We start from the raw sequence: 16,539 nt of genomic DNA on the forward strand, positions 1-16,539 counted from the left end.
GGGTCATGAAACGTCTGCAAGAAGACAACCCAGCTCAGAGAGAACCCTACCGGTCGATAGTCAAATAGAATTTGCAGGAAAAGACAACTCCAATTTCTGCTAGATGCCCCCAGGTGTAATGGCATCACCTGCTGATCCAACCTGAGATCTCAGGGGTAAGGTAATGAATTGGAGAAGCAAAGCCACAGTTACGCAAGATTTTGCCGCGGGTTAAATCAAAATGCTTTCTCCGTTTAGTATTTCAACAAGCTGCCCAGGCCCTTCAATCACAAATAATAACAAGAAACCCCCATAAATCCTCAGCCACAATTCCTTGCAAGCCGAGTTAACGTGGTTAGATCAATCCCAGTTCCTTCTCGTATCCTTCAACATGTCCGATGTTTGTCTGCTGTCTGTGGGCTGATCAGATCCCTCAAGGCTATGCGTAGGTTGTTCTTTTCACAAGAAACCTGAGGGGGAACTTGGTTTGTTCTTTAAACAAAGATTTCCCTTGAATTTTCCCATTGATGTGTTTCTTTCCTCCACCCCTTCCTAGGGATTTGGTCTTATTAGCTTCTGCCGCTTCCACCGAAGTCAGCATCCTGTCAAGGCAAGGAGATCAGGTAATTATTCTCTTCCCAAGCTCAGACTTTTGTAAGAAGAGGAGGGGAAAAAGTATCACATTTTGGATTCCTATGAGAGAAAAATGCCGGGGGGGGGACGGACCCCAGCCCTATCTGTCCAGCCTGCTAGGAGTTCCAGTTTGATTCTGCTCTTACAATACAGGTAGCCTTTGACGTACAACGTTTCGTTTAGCAACCGTTCAGAGTTTCGCAAATGGCGTGACCATTTCCCACACGGCCGTTGCAACATCCCCACGGCCGCAGAATCGAAATCTAGGTGTCGGGCAAGGCGTTCGTGTTCATGACGCTTGCCGTATCTCGGGGTCAGTCTCCTTTTTTCGTGACCGTCCGACATGCAAAGACCCCAGGATGCTCCCGCCGTCATAAATACGAGCCGGTCGGCAAGCATCTGGACGTGGATCAGGTGGTCGTGGGGATACCGCAACAGTCCCATGTGTGAAAAATGACACTTTTTGTTTTTTTCCATGGCAAACTTTGGTCATTAAAGGAGCTGCTGTGAGTTGGGGGCTACCTGTGACCCCCCCACGTTAAGGCCTTGGGGGTTTTTTTTGCAAATGTGTCTTGAGAGACGGATTAAATTCTCTTGCAGCCGAACTGGGAATTGTGGGTGTTGGAAGATTCCAGTCGCGCAGAGCTTCCCGTGACGGACAAGAGTGACGATTCCTTGCCTGTTGGGGTGGCCATTGATTATAGCAACAACACACCCATAACTATTAGTAAGTAGGAGGATTATTTGTTTGATCTGGGAAAGGAGGAAAGGTTCATAGTGACACTGTCTAATCTACCGACGCTGTTCGTTTTATTTTATTAAATTTGTATGCCGTCCACCTGTTTACGAAGCGGCTCTGGGCAGCTTACGAGAGTATAAATAACGCAACGAAACAATTGCAAGAGGCCTTCGATTTATATGCCGCTTCACAGGGCTTTACCGCCCTCTCTGAGCAGTGTACACAGTCAGCCTCTTGCCCCCCAACAATCTGGGTCCTCAGTTTACCAACCTCAGAAGGACGGGTCAAGGCTGAGTCAACGCTGAGCCATTCAGAATCAAACTGCTGGCAATGGGCAGAGTTAGCCTGCAATAGGGCATTCTAACCATGGAAGGAAGGGGAGGAAGGAAGGAAAGACGGACGGACGGACAGAAGGAAGGAAGGAAGGAAGGGTCCTTGCCTGCTCTACTCACACTTCCTGGATTTTAAGAGAGTGTTTCTGCTTGGTGTGTGAACCTTTTGCGTTTTGGTGTGGTTCTCCCAGGTGAAGATAAAACCTTGGCTCCTGCTCCGGTCTTGATGTTACTATCCACAGATGGCGTCTTGTGCCCCTTCTACATGGTCAATCAAAACCCCGGCGTCCGGTCTCTTCTGGTGACCCCTGAATCTCTCTCTGCCGAAGGGGAGAGAGGGGCGAAAGCCACAGGTAGGCCTTTGACGCTTCCGCTGGAGGTTTCTCGGAAGTGTTGGCGAGTTGTGTTTGTCTTATCTAAGACAGGGTCCCCAAACTTGGCAACTTTAAGACTTGAGGGCTTCGACTCCCAGAATTCTGTTCGGAGACCTCTGATCTAAGAAGTAACGGGAGTCTCACGGCTTTCCAAGAGAGCCTCCGTTGTAATTTTCGTTAACAACTGCGGCCAAAATAGTTGTAAGATCTCGTTAATGGTCCATCTCTCCCTTCCAGGCACCCCCGCTCCTTCAGCTGCCGCCAAGAGTGAGGCTCCTCCGTCCCCTCCATCCGCCCCAGGTCCATCCGTAGTCCCAAGCAGTGGGGCCACCCCCTTCGCTTTTACAAGCCCTCCTCTCAAAGCCCCCGTCCCGGCTCCGAATTCTTCTCTGCCTTATCCGTTCCCGTCGGAGGCCTCAACAGCAGCTCCTGCGCCGAGCACAAGCCAGGCTGCCGAGTTCTCTTCTCCCGCTACCCCGAAGGCACCCCAAGCTCCCGTCTCCTCGTCCGGCCTCATCCCGGTTTCCGCTCCATCTTTCTCCTTCGGGCCGGCAAGCTTCAAGAGCCGCGTCGACGGGCCTGTTCCTTCCGTCGCCACAAAGGCCAGCTTTGCTCCAGCAGCGTCCTCCGTCAAGGTCAACCTCAACGAAAAGTAAGCGGTCTTTTTTTTTTTTAAGTCTAGACCGGAGGTCTCCAACCTTGGCAACTTTTAAGACTTGTGGACTTCAACTCCCAGAATTCCTCCTCCGGTCACGTTAGCTCAGGAATTCTGGGAGTTGAAGTCCACCACAAGTCTTAAAGTTGCCAAGGTTGGAGACCTCTGGTCTAGACGAATTACATTCCCTTCTCGCCCTCCGGGATGGGCCTGGTTCTTCCTCAGCCGTAGAGAATTGGGATTTGAGGATTCCACACAGGATCTTAGCTTTTCATTTATTTATTTGTATCCCACCTTTTATTGTTTTTCCAAGCATTTTTTTACCCTTCCAAACAAAATCCTGGCCTTTTAGCTAACTCCAGAGTTTCTTCATTCAGGACACAAAATTGCTGCTTAACGCTGGAGCTTAAGCTTCCGGCTGAATCCATCCTGAATAAATGTTTTGATGAGTTCAGGGGCCTGACTGACATCACAGGGGGTGTCATGGATTCATTGGTGCCTCATTGAGACATGGCCTGTATATAAGAATCTAGTCCACTAACAGCACTAAATTGGCACTTCGAGATGGGTTGGATTTGGATCAGTTGTGGGAACGTAACGATTCTAGGCTACATCCTCTCTTGACGCCGCCTCTATGCCTTTCTCCTCCCGCACCCGGGCCCTAACCTGAAGATGTTCCAGGCTTGGTTCCTAGCACCTCTTCATTTTATAAGTCAGACAGGTTGATAAATGCTGAGGAATATCTAATTCAAGAATGCTAGGCGGCGGTTGCTTTACCTATTTTCATTTTTGAGTTTTTCCCTCTTTAGGTTCGCGGCTGCCGAGTCTGCTGCCCCTCCCACCAACACCGGCCAAGGTTCTTCGCCCTTCCTCTTTCCCCCGGCTGCAAAGTCTACCCCTGCAGGATCCCTAAGCGTGTCCACGCCGCCTCCTCCTCCCGCCCCCATAAAGGCTTCTACCCCGGTGACTTCAGCAAGTATGGTTCAGTCTTTGCTTTCCCCCACTTCCTTCCTTGTGGTTGTCTTTGTCACTTGAGTGTAAGCTGTTGGGGCAGGGGGCGTTCCATGTGTTCCCACCCCGCTCTGTTCTTCTCAAAGTGACCCACTAACGGAAGGCGGTCCTCGATTTACGACGGTAATGGAGCCCGGAATTAAGTCACTGCCGTTGTTCAGCAGGTCGCTCCTAATTTTACTTTCCTTGGAACGGGCGTTCGCCTCGTTTTGTCTTTGAGGGTTTAAGTCGTAACTGACCGCTAGCAGCAGTTGTGCGAGAGTGTGTCCCTCTTTTCGTGTTCTTGCCCCCAACAGTGCGTCCACCTCAAAGCGCTCCGGCCACCTCGGGCCTTCAGAAAGCTGCCAAGGTATCCCCCGTGGCTCCAAAATCGAGCCCTTCGCAGGTAAGAAGGAATTGGATCGCTTTTCCGTGAATTGAACCCTTCCGTAGTTTAGTTTGGTTTAGTTTATAGTCGTTGCACCTCATACAACGAAATCAAACACCGTCTTCAGCGCACATCATGACCATGCAAATAAACGCACCCTTCACACTCCACACATTGAATGGAAAACCCCTGACACCACACCAACGCTGCACTATACAGCAGAATTCAAAAGAGCTCCTGCCCTGGGATAGAAGCTGTTTTTCAGCCTATTTGTCCTTGTTTTTGGTATTCTGTACCGTCTGCCAGATGGTAATACTGTAGTTCAAGCCCCCCAGGTCAGGTCCTCTTTTAGGGCAACACCCAGAAACTTAAAACTGGCCACTTGCTCCACTCAGTTTCCATTGATAAGCAAGGGCTGGATGTCTGATCTGCCTGATTGCAAATTGAAAACTGGGATGTCTGTGCAGGAAGAGAGGGTTGAACATCTATGGGTATCGACGGCACTGCCAAACTGACAGCCGATGCGCCCTTTAATCGTCTTTATTTTGGCTGTGGAAGGATGTAAAATTCCATGTGGGTTTCATCGCCTTTCCCAGGTGGCTACGGTGCAACAGCGTGCCTACAATTCCTTCCTTCAACCGGTTGTGGGTTTTCTCTCTTCATCCTGATCCTTCATTCCACTTGATTCTTTCTCTTGATGGATGCTTTCATGTTGCCCCTTCCAGATTCGGCAGCAGCCTGCCGGTGTTGGGGTGGAGAAGCAGCCCTGTCAGTGGAAAGAGACAGATCCTGTCATCGTCGGGATAAGAGAAGAGGTATACTACCTTTGCCCCTGGGGACTCTTCTTGAAGTTTTGTAAGCGCCTGTTAGAAGATAGCTGTTGCGGCCTGTTGGCCGCCAGTCCCTCCAGCAGCTGAATTGAAGGAGGAGGAGGAGGAGGACGGGGGGGCAGTCAGGGTCAGCATTAAGGCAACCTGGGAGCTCCGGGGGGGGAGGAATGGAGCTGTCAGAGAGACAGAGGCAGAGCCTGGGTCGTCCATCAGCCTTCAGGTGGAGAGTCAACAGCCCCCAGATCTGGAGGTGGCTGATGGGGAAGAGGAGGAACAGCTGAATACAGTGCCTGATGTACAGAAGGCAGAGAGGAGAGGAGAGCAGTGGAAATCTATGGGCTGGTCCCTGGGACAGAAGAGCCACCGCTGCTAGCAAAGCTCCACCCTAGCTCTGAGGATAAAAGGCAGCGGGCGGAGATGAATAGCTGTGGCAGGCAGCCACTCGTTTCCCCTGCCGGATGGGCTTCTTAGCCCGCAGCGAGAGAGAAACGTTTTGCTTGGGCTGCCGGCGTTCCTAATTAAAAGAATCTTTGCGTTGACTTCAGAGGGTTTGTCGTGTTTGGGAGCTCTCTTGTTGAGCTCTTCTCTCTTCGCCTCCCGCTTGTCCTTCCCTGGAACTGAGCTTTTCATTCTCGACCGTCCACTCGGTTCCCGCAGATCGCCCATTTCCAGAAAGAGTTGGAGGAACTGAAGGCTCGAACGGCCAAGGCCTCGTTTCAGGTGGGCAGCGAGGAGGAGAAGAAGAAGTTACGCGTGGAAGCTAGCGACCTGCACACTTTCCTGCTGGAAATCAAAGACACCACAGAGGTAAGGAGCGGGCGGCGAAGTCGCCCGGTACCAAAAGCGGCAGGTTTGAGGGTAAAAACAGATCTGTTGTTTGAATTCAGACAATCAATCAGAAATAGAGCTGGAAGGAACCTTGGAGGTCATCTAGTCCAACCCCCTGCTCAGGCAGGAGACCTTTGACCATTTCAGACAATTGGCTGTCCACTCCGGTGGCAAGCTGTTCCGCTGGTTAATTTTCCTCCCTGTTGGGAAGTTTTAATTCCAGGTTCCTTCTCTCCTTGGTTAGTTTCCACCCGTTGTTTCTTGTCCTGCCCTCAGGTGCTTTGGAGGATAAATAGCTTGACCCCTTCCTCCTCTCTGAGGCAGCCCCTCAGACACTGGAATGCTGCTATCATGTCACCCCTGGTCCTTCTTTTCTCTAGACTGGCAATAATAAAACCAGGAGCAGATTATTCGTTAGGTTCAGGCATTTATTTTTTTTCCCCTTTGTTTTCCTTTATTGCTTTCAACGTATTCTACTTTAATATTGGTATCCTGCTTTTAGTATTTGTACAAACAATTCAAGGCTTCAGAACATGTACAACACACTTTCCTCCTCCTCTCTCCTCCTCCTATTTTACCCACAACAACCCCGCTTGGAGGAAGGTTGGGCTGAGGTAAAGGAACTGTCCGAAAATTACCCAGCCAACTTTCATGCCTAAGGCAGGACTAGAACTCCCAGCCTCCTGCTGATTGGCTCAAAGTCACCCAGTAGACTTTCATGCCTAAGGCGTCACCGTCTCCTGGTGATTGGTCCAGAGCTCTAAGCCAGCTCTCATAGCTAAATGCAGGACTAGAACTCACCAGCTCCCGGTCACTCAGTACATGGTCATAAGACAAGGACATCCTGTAACCCGCCTCTTTCTCTCACCCGCCTCTTGCAGTCTCTTCATGGAGACATCAGCCTTCTGAAGACCAATTTGTTGGAAGGCTTTGCCGGGGTGGAGGAAGCCCGGGAGAAGGACGAGCAAGCTCACAACTTGGAGTACTTGCACCTGCTTTACAAGAAGCCTTTGGACCCCAAGAGCGAAGGGCAACTTCAGGTAGGAGCAGAGCAGCCGGATCGGAGCCCAGAAGCAAAGCCTGGAGGATCTCTCTGGTCCAGAATGTCTGATCGGGTGCTTTCCGGAAGCTCCTCCAGAGGACCAGAAGAGACCCAACAAGTCCTCTTCTGTGTCTGTTGTCATCTAACCAGCTGGTCGATGGAGGGAAAAGCTGCCTGAGATTCAGGAGGCGGGTTCGGCATCAAAAACTAGTTGCTAGCGGTAACCCTAACTGGAGGAGGAGGAGGAGTCACTTTGTAGTGTGGGAAGATACCAAGGATTGAACGGGGAAGGGGAGAGGAGAGCAGAGGAGGGGAGGGGAAAGGGAAAAGAGAGGGAGAGGGAAGGGAGAAGAGGGAAGAAAGGAGGGAAGGGGAGAAGGAAAGAAGAGGAAAAGGAGTGAGAGAAGAGAGGAGAGGGAGAGCAGAGGGAAGAAGGAAGGAAGGGAAAAAAGGAAAAGGAGTGAGAAGAGAGGTGGAAAGGAGAGAAGATAGAAGGAAGAGAAGAGAGGAAAGGGAGAGGAGAGAGGGAGCAGAGGGAAAAAGAAAGGGAAGGAAGGGAGAGAAGGAAAGGAAAAGGAGTGAGAAGAGAGGGGGAAAGAAGAGAGAAGATAGAAGGAAGAGAAGAGAGGAAAGGGAGAGGAGAGGGAGAGCAGAGGGAAGAAGGAAGGAAGGGAAGGAAGAGAAGGAAAGAAGAAAAAGGAGTGAGAGGAGAGAGGGAAAGAAGAGAGGAGAGAAGATGGAAGAGAAGGGAGGAGAGAGGGAGAGCAGAGGGAAGAAAGAAGGAAGGGAAGGAAGGAGAGAAGAGGAAAAGGGGTGAGAATAGAGGGAAAGAAAGAGGGAAGGGAGAAGAGGAGAGAGGGGGAAAGAAGAGAGGAAGGGGAAGGAGAGGAGGGGAGGTATATACTGATCGTTGGCTCCAAATACCTCCAGATCTGAGAATGCCAGAGAGGCCACCAAGCCATCCCTGATGTTTGGTTAAGGGCCCAACCTTCCCCTCGGGCAGCTTGATCCACCCCCGAAGAACTTCCCGCGTTTTGAGCTGAACGTTGAAATGTTCTCCCGGGCAGGAAATCCGCCGCTTGCATCAGTACGTGAAGTTTGCCGTCCAAGACGTGAACGACGTTCTGGATTTAGAGTGGGATCGGCACCTGGAACAGCAGAAGAAGCAGAAGTGAGTGGATTTCGAACGGAGAAATGAAGACCTCTCTCCTCCTTTTAATGAGTTGCAAGCACAGCCATGTCTCTTTTTTTTCCCCTCGTCCTTTCCTCCTTACCTCACTCTCTCTCTCTCTCTCTCTCTCTCCGGGCTTTTGACCTAGGCGCTTAGCTGTCCCCGAGCGAGAGACTCTCTTCAACGCCCTCACGAACAACCGAGAGATCATCAACCAGCAGAGGAAGAGGCTGAAGAAGTTGGTCGACGGCTTGTACGAGCTCCGTTTGTACAACCACGTCACTCAGTGGAACGCCTCCGCTCCCGCTTCTTCACACCCTGGCATCCAGAGGTGAGGACGGCTTGAAGAATTCTTCCTTCCTCTCTTGTTGACCCATTTGGAAAACGTTGGGGAGGAAGGGATCTTTCTGGGTTTGCGCGGAACATCGTTTTCGCTGTTGGTAGCTAGTATTCCAATATTTGAGGGGTTTCCCCAAGGAAGAGGAAGGCCAACCCTAGTCTCCAAAACTACCTGAAGGCAGGACAAGAAGCAACAGGTGGAAACTCACCAAGGGGAGGAGCAACCTCGAAGCCTATGGAGATCCTTAAGTCACCCATCAAGTGGCGGTTGTCCCAAAGGTGCTTTTTCAAGAGGCAGCTGGACTTTCTGGTTTTTCTCTGAAGACTTTTCTCAGCACAGGACAAACCTCCAAAACGAAGTGGCCTCAAAGGCTCTCTCAAAAAGGATGCAAATGACCAGCTGTCTGCCAGGAATATAAAATCCTTCCGTTCCCTGCCGTTCAGTCAGAGCTGAAGAAGCTTCCGGGATGGGAAGCGAAACGTCTTCGAAGAAAGAAAACGAGGACGTCCAGAGGCCTCCTGAAAAAAAAAAAAAAAGCCCCTTTTGGGACAACCAACCTAGAACTAAAGAGAAATTTCTGGAGAACTCCAGAACAGCTCGCCTTCTGGAGCTGCGGGTGCTCCATCGCCGGAGGCTTTTAAGAAGAGACTGGACAGCCATTAGTCCAAGTGCTCGAGCAAGGGGTTGGTCTAGAAGACCTCCAAGCTCCCTTAATCTGTTCTCTTGCCTTACCTGAATTGAATGAGAATGAGATTGTGGAAGAATAACGCCGCTGAATCAGAACTGGTGGTGGACGAACGAACGAATGCGGCGTTGAGGGTTTTCCGAGTTCCTTGCTCTCACTTGCACTTGGGTTGTGAGCGGTGTGGCGATTTCACACCTCACTTTTGCGTGCTTTTTTTTAATTTCCACCCCCCCTCCCCCCTTTCATGACAGTTTGGAGAGAGAGCTGGAGAATCTGAGCAACGCCTTAACAAAAGCCACGCTGGAATCTTCCACCAAAGCTTCTTCCCCCTCGCCCGGTAAGTAGTCCCCGCCGTTACTTGACCAGCTTCTACGGAAGCAATGGACCGTTGCCTCCTTCCTAGGGCTGAGAGAAAGCAGCTGGCTTTGTGTGCCTGAGGCAGGACTAGAACTCGCAGCCTCCCGGTTTCTAGCCAGGCACTTTAACCAACGACACCTAGCATAGATAGAGGTCGCACGCTCACTTCTAAAAAGACACGAATTTGAAAAGGAACTAAATCAGTTTTCGATCCCCTACGGGTAGTCCTCAACTTACAACAGTTCATTTAGTGACCAACGTCACGAACCACAAAAGATCCATCTCATCCTGGGCACCCTTGTTTTTTTTTTGATCTATTACCATCTGGCAGACGGTACAGGACAATAAAAACAAGGAGCCACATACTACATACTACACAGTGTGGGTTTAACAGACATATTTTGAAATTACTGCCCCTGTGCATGGTCTGCCAATTGCCCAGGGGCAGATAGGAAAGCGCCCCAGAGGGTTAATGTCATTGCCCAGAGGATCCTGGGTTGCCCTCTCCCCTCTTTGGAAGAGCTTTAGAGCTCCCACTGCCTTAAGAAAGTTCAAAACTTCCTCAAAGATCCATCTCATCCTGGGCACCTTTTTTTTTTTTTTTTTGAACTATTACCATCTGGCAGGCGGTACAGGAGAATAATAAAAACAAGGACAAACAGGCTGAAAAACAGCTTCTGTACCAGGGCGTCTATCCTTTTGAATTCTGCTGTGTAGTGCAGTGTTGGTGCTGTGTCAGGGGCTGTTGGTTCAATTTGTGGAGGGTGTGTGTTTGTGTTTATTTTCATGGTCATGATGTGCACAGAAGATGGTGTTCGATTTCGTTGTAGGAGCTGCAATGACAATAAACTAAACTATATTAAACTAAAGAGCCCTTAAAGCAAGGTTTTTTGTTCCCTGGTTCTTACAGCTAAGTTGTCCCTTGTGAAGCAGGCTCAGCTAAGGAATTTCCTCTCCAAGAGAAAACTGCCACCTGTCCGCTCAACCGCACCAGGTAAACGAAATCAACATCAATATATCAATAAAATAAATATTTTCCATTTCAGGACAGGAAACGAGTTACTTCTCCTTTTTTGCATTTAGCCGCTGAATTTTCGATGATCCGTGTAGTTCTCACTTTAATTCAGAGCATTTTGAAGCCATTCAAACCCAAAGGCTTTTAATCCAGTTCAGGTAGTCCTTGACTTACGACCGTTTGTTTAAATGACCGCTCGAGCTAACAGCAGCACTGAGCAAAGAGGTTTTTTGACGGTTTTTCACACGTACAACCGTTGTAGCATCCCCGCGGGTCACGCGATCAAAATTCGGACCCTTGGCAACCGACTCGTATTTACGATGGGATTCGCTTAACAACGGTGGCAGGAAAGGTCACAGAATGGGGCGGAACTCTTGCAAAGTGAAACCTAAGAAACGTTTCACTTTGCAAGATAAATTTTGAGTTCAACCCATATATATATATATTTATATTTTGCAGCAACTCTGTCCCAGTCAGCTTTCCTGTCTCTGAGATACGACGAAGACCTGGATGAGATCAGCTCTGCGTCTTCAGTCGCCCAGTCCTTGGAGAACGAGGACGTGGAAGCGGTGGATCAGGAGGAAGTGGAGGTGGTGGTACCTGTCCCAGTGCCTCGTCACGCCCCGGTTGTCCGGACGCCTTCGATCCAGCCTCCCCTGCTGTCGCAGCCCCTGCCTCTTGGCAAACCCCACATCAGCATGGGACCAGTTGGTATGTAGTTTGTTTGTATCTTAGCATGACGCAGAAGCTGAAACCAAAGTTTTAAAAGATTTCCCCAATCTGAACACAGGCCAACTCCCAGAATCCTTAACCACGGGACAAATTCCCGGCTGGGGAATTCTGGGAACTGTAAAAAGAACTTGGGAGTGCCTTTCAGCTCCCACACTTCCCAGCAAGGGTGGAGGATTCTGAGAGTTGAAGTCCTCTTTAAGTCCAGGCAGGCGCTGTAGCTTAATCAACACATCAGATTCAAAACAAGGTGTGGTTTAAAGTTAAGTGAAGCCATCTAAGGAGAGTCAGTTTATTCAACCTAGTTTAATAGTCCCATGACTGTTTCCTTCACGTTGTTCGACTTTTGAGGTTATCCTAACCAAAGATAGATAGATAGATAGATAGATAGATAGATAGATAGATAGATAGAGTAGGTAGGTAGATAGATACCATAGATAGATACCATAAGTAGGTAGGTATAGGTAGTAGGTAGATAGGTAGGTAGGTAGAGATACCATAGATAGATACCATAGATAGATACCGTAGGTAGGTAGGTAGGTACCATAGATAGATACCATAAGTAGGTAGATATATATAGGTAGATAGACAGACAGACAGACAGACAGACAGACAGACAGACAGATACACACACACATGTATCTCTCTCCTCTCTCTCCCTCCCCTAGTGTCTACCCCTAGGCCCATCCTACCTGGGGCAGAGAACCCAATGTTGGCAACGAAGACAGTGAAGCACCGAGCTCCCATTCCTTCTGTCACTCTCCCAGCCCCCCAGGCTGCTGCAGAAGCTGCCTTCCGTAGACAGATGGCGAACCAGAATCCAGGTAAACTCCAGCACGAACACCTGGCTTACAGATCGTCCCTGACTTAACGGCCATAATGAAGCCCAGAAATGTCCACTGCTGAGCGAGACAGCCATTGTTCGTTCGGATATTTTCCCACGTCATTGTAGTTGTGTTTTCAGAGTTGTAGCAACGTTTCAGCAGAATCTCATCTGCCGTCATCAGGCTTCTGTATTGTGTCTGTGAGTCAGACTGTAAAAGTGCAAACAACTGTAAAACTCTGACTCACAGACAAACACAGTACAGAACTGCCTGATGATGGCAGATGAGATTCTGCCGAAATCACGATTTATCACTTGTTGCTTGTATGTACACTGAGAGCTTTTGCACTGGAGACAAATTCCTTGTGTGTCCAATCACACTTGGCCAAATAAAGTTATTCTACGATTCTATTTTCTATTCTATTCTATTCTATTCTATTCTATTTTCTTTCTATTCTATTCTGTTTTCTTTCTATTCTATTGTATTCTAATTTTCTTTCTATTCTATTTTCTTTCTATTCTATTCTAATTTTCTTTCTATTCTAATTTTCTTTCTATTCTAATTTTCTTTCTATTCTATTTTATTTTCTTTTTATTCTATTGTATTCATTTCTTACTCTATTCTATTTACTCTATTCTCTATATTCTATTCACTTCATTTCTCATTCTATTCTATTCATTTCTCATTCTATTCATTTCTTATTCTATTCTATTCTATTTCGATTCAATTTGATTCAGTTGTTCTATTTGATTCTATTTATTCTCTATATTCTATTCTCTAATCGTTTCATTTCTCATTCTATTCTATTCATCTCTAATTTTATTCTCTATTCCATTCTATTCATTATTTCCTTGCCCTTTATTCTTATTCAACAGTGGTGAACCCCTCCCTGACCGAATCGACTCTGAAGAACATCCCTCAGGTGGTAAATGTCCGAGAGCTGAAAAGCAGCGGGTCTCCCCCGACCGTTTCTCCAGCAGTGGGGTAGGTCGCCTCTTCCTTCCTCCGGTCTCTTTTCCAAATAAAGGAAATATTCTTCAAGCCGGATAGAAATAGATTCTTCGCAGAATCCCCAAAAGCAGAGATATCGGGAGTGGGTTGAGTTCATTCATTGTTAACGTTAACTTTTTGGCTGCAGTGTGTATTTATAACGGGCAAAAAAAAAAAAAAGATATTTTAAAAAACGCGCAGGCTTCAATGAAAGATGTTTCTTTTCAAAGGTGAGGGAGGTTGCTTGCTTTCCACAATTGTGTCTTGTCCAGTTTTCCAGCCATAGCAAGTCTTCACTTCCCACCCCACTCAGTTGTCCTTGAATTTCTCCGGAGCAGCTTATTACCAAAGCCAAGAACACACAGTGTTGCTTAATGGAGCAAAACTCTGCTATAAAACTCTGGACATTTTGCCTTGGAGAAGCTGGACAGTTGTCTTTGAAAAGCCCCCATTGATGGAGAGCCCACAATTTCGGATGTCGAGCCGTTCCTCCGATTAATCATTCCCTCCCGCCCACTGCTTCTTCTACACAAGTGGACAAGGCAGGGGTTGTGTGTATACAGCTTCTAGGAACTTGACAAGTCTTAGTTAGCTATCTTGGGTGAACCTAGCCTTAATTTTGGCTAGGTTTGCCCAACGTAGCTAACTTGTTAAGTGAGCTGTGCCCCCATTTTACGACTTTTCTCGCCGCTTTGTGAAGCCAGTCGCTGCCGGTTAGTCACGGGGCTGTAAAAACTCACCCGCCTTCTCCCCGTTGACTCGGCCGTCATAAATAGGTGTCCGTTGCCAAGCGGATCACGGGGATGCTGCTGCTGTTGGTTGTAAGTGTGAAAAACGCTCACCCGTCGCTTTTTTCCCCAGTGCTGTTGCAACTTTGAACGGTCACTAAACAAGTCGGGGGGGACTATCTGACCGGAAGCAGGAAGAAATTCGTCAAATGCTCTGGTTTCAGAGTTGGGGAAAGAGCTGGAAAGAAAATGCTCTCTCTCTCTCTTTCTTTCTCTCTCTCTCTCGCTCTTTCTCTCTTTTTCTCTCCCTCTCTCTCTTTTTCTCTCTCTCTCTCCCTCCCTTTCTCTTTCTCTCATACTTTCTCTCTCTTTCTCTTTCTCACTCTCGCTCTCTCTCTTTCTCTCTCCCTCCCTCTCTCTCTCTCTCCCTCTCTTCCTCCCTCTCTCTCTTTCTCTCACACTTTCACTCTCTCTCTCTTTCTCTCTCTCTCCCCTTCTCTTTTTCTCTCTCTTTCTCTCCCTCCCTCTCCCTCTCTCTTTCTCTTTCTCTCTCACTTTTTCTTTCTTTCTCTCTCTCTCTCCCTCTCTTTCTTTTTCTCTCTCTCTCACTTTCTCTCTCTTTCTTTCTCTAATTATCCCTTCCTTTTTCTAAATCGGGATCCGTGTCTGAGTTTGTGTCTCTGCTAAGCTGCGGTGATAGATGATATATCTCTCCCTCTCTCTGCTTCCACCGCAGGGGAAAGCCGTTTGTCTTTTGTTTTATGCTGACCTTGGACATTTTGTCCGGAGTTGCAAATCACGAGCCAGTGAAACTTCCTCATCCTTATTATTATTATACTTTTTCTCCCCAATTTCTCTGCTGAGAGTCTGACCCGAAGCCGCTTCGCTGCTCTTAGCTATCAATGTAGACCCAAAAGGCTGCAGTTTTCACTGTCAATATCGGATTTTTCAGCGGGGAAAAGTCCCCTGCTTGGCCATGACTTTGTGTCAGCTGCTTCGTCCCAGCCCGGCCTACCTTACCGGATTGTCATTATGGGAATATAAACCTGCCTTGAATTTTCTCAGGTGCTTGAAGAGAGGGGAGAGATTAGTGATCGCAGACACGGGTTGGTTTCCAGCCTAGATTCCCCTCCTAAAAGTAGAAGACGTGTTTAATTTGCTCCCTGAGTTGTTTGGTTGGGTTCTATCATTCTTTTCCCACTTCCTCTTCCAGGTCATCAGTTCCTCAAAGTGCTGCTCAAGGTGTCCATCAAGTTTTGGCTATGGTGGCAACAAATCAAGTCAACCAGGTACGGCTGATTTCCGGGAAGAGTGAAAGGGTCGAAAGGAAGGGAAAGCCAAGCCGGAGGAGGCTGTGGCTGAAAGGACGCTGAGAGCAACGGCACTTAGATTTATACACCGCTTCCCGGTGCTTCCCAGCCCTCTCTAAGTGGTTGACAGAGTCAGCCTATCGCCCCCGACGATCGGGGGCCTCATTTTACCAACCTCGGAAGGACGAGTCAACCTTGGGCTGATCGGGATCGAGCTCCAGGCTGTGGGCAGAGTTAGCATTTCATATTGCATTCTAACCAACGTGCCACATCCCAGAAGCGAGGGAGGGAGGGAAGAAATGGAGGAAGAAGGTGGGATGGAGAGGAAAAGGGGAAAGGAAAGGGAACAAAAGAGAGAGAAGGGAAGAGAAACAAAGGATGGGAAGGGAAGGGAATGAAAGAGAGAATGAAAGAGAAAGAAATAGGATGGGAAGGGAAGGGAATGAAAGAGAGAAGGAAAAAGAAATGGGAAGGAAAGAGAGAAGGAAAGAGAAAGAAATAGGATGAGAAGGAAAGGAAAAAGAATGAAAGAGAAGGGTAGAGAAAGAAATAGGATGGGAAGGAAAGAGAAGGAAAGAAAGAAATAGGATAGGAAGGAAAAGAAAGGGAAGGAAAGAGAAGGAAAGAGAAAGAAATACGATGGGAAGGAAAGGAAAAGGAACGAAAGAGAGAAAGAAATAGGATGGGAAGGAAAAGAAAGGACAAATGAAAGGAGAAGATAAGATAAGATAAACAGATATAAATTTTCCCAAGGCCTCCCTCAATGGAAACTTCTCACCTCATCTGCTTTCTGGACCGTTTGTGCCCTGCCTGTTTTCTCACCAATCCTTTTTGCTTTAATATTTCAGGGGACCCCGTCAAGCACCCTGAAGATGCAGGCGCCGCCCAGTTCGGCAGCGGCGACCGTGGCGCCCATCAGCCAGACCTCGGTTGGGAAGAAGAATTCAGGTCAGTTTCGATTGCGCCCGTCCTTTTGCGAGACGGTCAGAGGGGAAGAGCCAACCTTGACAGCATCTTTGACCTTGCTGTGAAGTACAGCAACCCAAGAGATTTATTTTTTTTAAAAAAAAAAAAAAAAAAATCCCAGCAATTAAAGTCCAGATTTTTAACTGTCGGGCCTCCTTAATTGACCCGGAAGGTCAGAAGGTCGCAAAAGGGGATCACATGACACACACACAACACACACACACACACGGGACACTGGAGCCATCGTGAATACGAGTCAATCGCCAGGCTTCCAAATTTTGACCCCCTGATGCTCCAACCGTCGCGAAAGTGTCAAAAACGGTCGTAAGTCCTTTTTTTTTCCTTCCCCCAGCGCCATTGTAACGCCGCGAAACAAAACCATCGTAAGTCGAGGAGTTGCTTCTCTTCGTTTATTTAAGAGATCCGCCTGGCTTAGCCATCTTGAAACCCAGCGCTGGCCTGCTGCCAAACACAATAAAATTCTAAAAGCTGAAATTAATCATTTAACCCCTGGGTAAAGAGCAAATCTTTACAGCCTTCCAGAAGGCTAAAGGGGCCGGCAAAGGGAGGGTGGGGGAAGCTGGCCAGATGTGGGGCGTTATCCCACGTTTTCAATTACGCACCACTTGGAGAG

At 48.2% G+C, this 16,539-nt stretch overlaps 1 protein-coding gene across 3 annotated transcripts in view; it reads left to right on the forward strand.

The window, feature by feature from the left end:
• NUP214 (nucleoporin 214) overlaps window positions 1-16,539 on the forward strand; it is a 38,820-nt gene that overhangs the window by 5,768 nt on the left and 16,513 nt on the right. For 2 of the 3 annotated variants that reach the window (XM_087914749.1, XM_087914750.1), the window contains exons 9-26: window positions 536-602; window positions 1,213-1,339; window positions 1,875-2,036; window positions 2,295-2,709; window positions 3,522-3,688; window positions 4,020-4,108; window positions 4,816-4,905; window positions 5,578-5,727; window positions 6,630-6,788; window positions 7,858-7,961; window positions 8,110-8,292; window positions 9,238-9,323; window positions 10,254-10,337; window positions 10,818-11,069; window positions 11,756-11,911; window positions 12,787-12,895; window positions 14,843-14,918; window positions 15,788-15,887. In XM_087914749.1, coding sequence (XP_087770875.1) covers window positions 536-602; window positions 1,213-1,339; window positions 1,875-2,036; window positions 2,295-2,709; window positions 3,522-3,688; window positions 4,020-4,108; window positions 4,816-4,905; window positions 5,578-5,727; window positions 6,630-6,788; window positions 7,858-7,961; window positions 8,110-8,292; window positions 9,238-9,323; window positions 10,254-10,337; window positions 10,818-11,069; window positions 11,756-11,911; window positions 12,787-12,895; window positions 14,843-14,918; window positions 15,788-15,887 — 2,576 coding nt within the window. The remainder of the gene's footprint in view (window positions 1-535; window positions 603-1,212; window positions 1,340-1,874; window positions 2,037-2,294; window positions 2,710-3,521; window positions 3,689-4,019; window positions 4,109-4,815; window positions 4,906-5,577; window positions 5,728-6,629; window positions 6,789-7,857; window positions 7,962-8,109; window positions 8,293-9,237; window positions 9,324-10,253; window positions 10,338-10,817; window positions 11,070-11,755; window positions 11,912-12,786; window positions 12,896-14,842; window positions 14,919-15,787; window positions 15,888-16,539) is intronic. The other variant, XM_087914751.1, reaches the window with a different exon arrangement.

Source organism: Pseudonaja textilis, chromosome 17, assembly GCF_049901715.1.
Source record: "Pseudonaja textilis isolate UNSWEBS1 chromosome 17, rPseTex1.2, whole genome shotgun sequence".
Classification (NCBI taxonomy): Eukaryota; Metazoa; Chordata; class Lepidosauria; order Squamata; family Elapidae; genus Pseudonaja; species Pseudonaja textilis.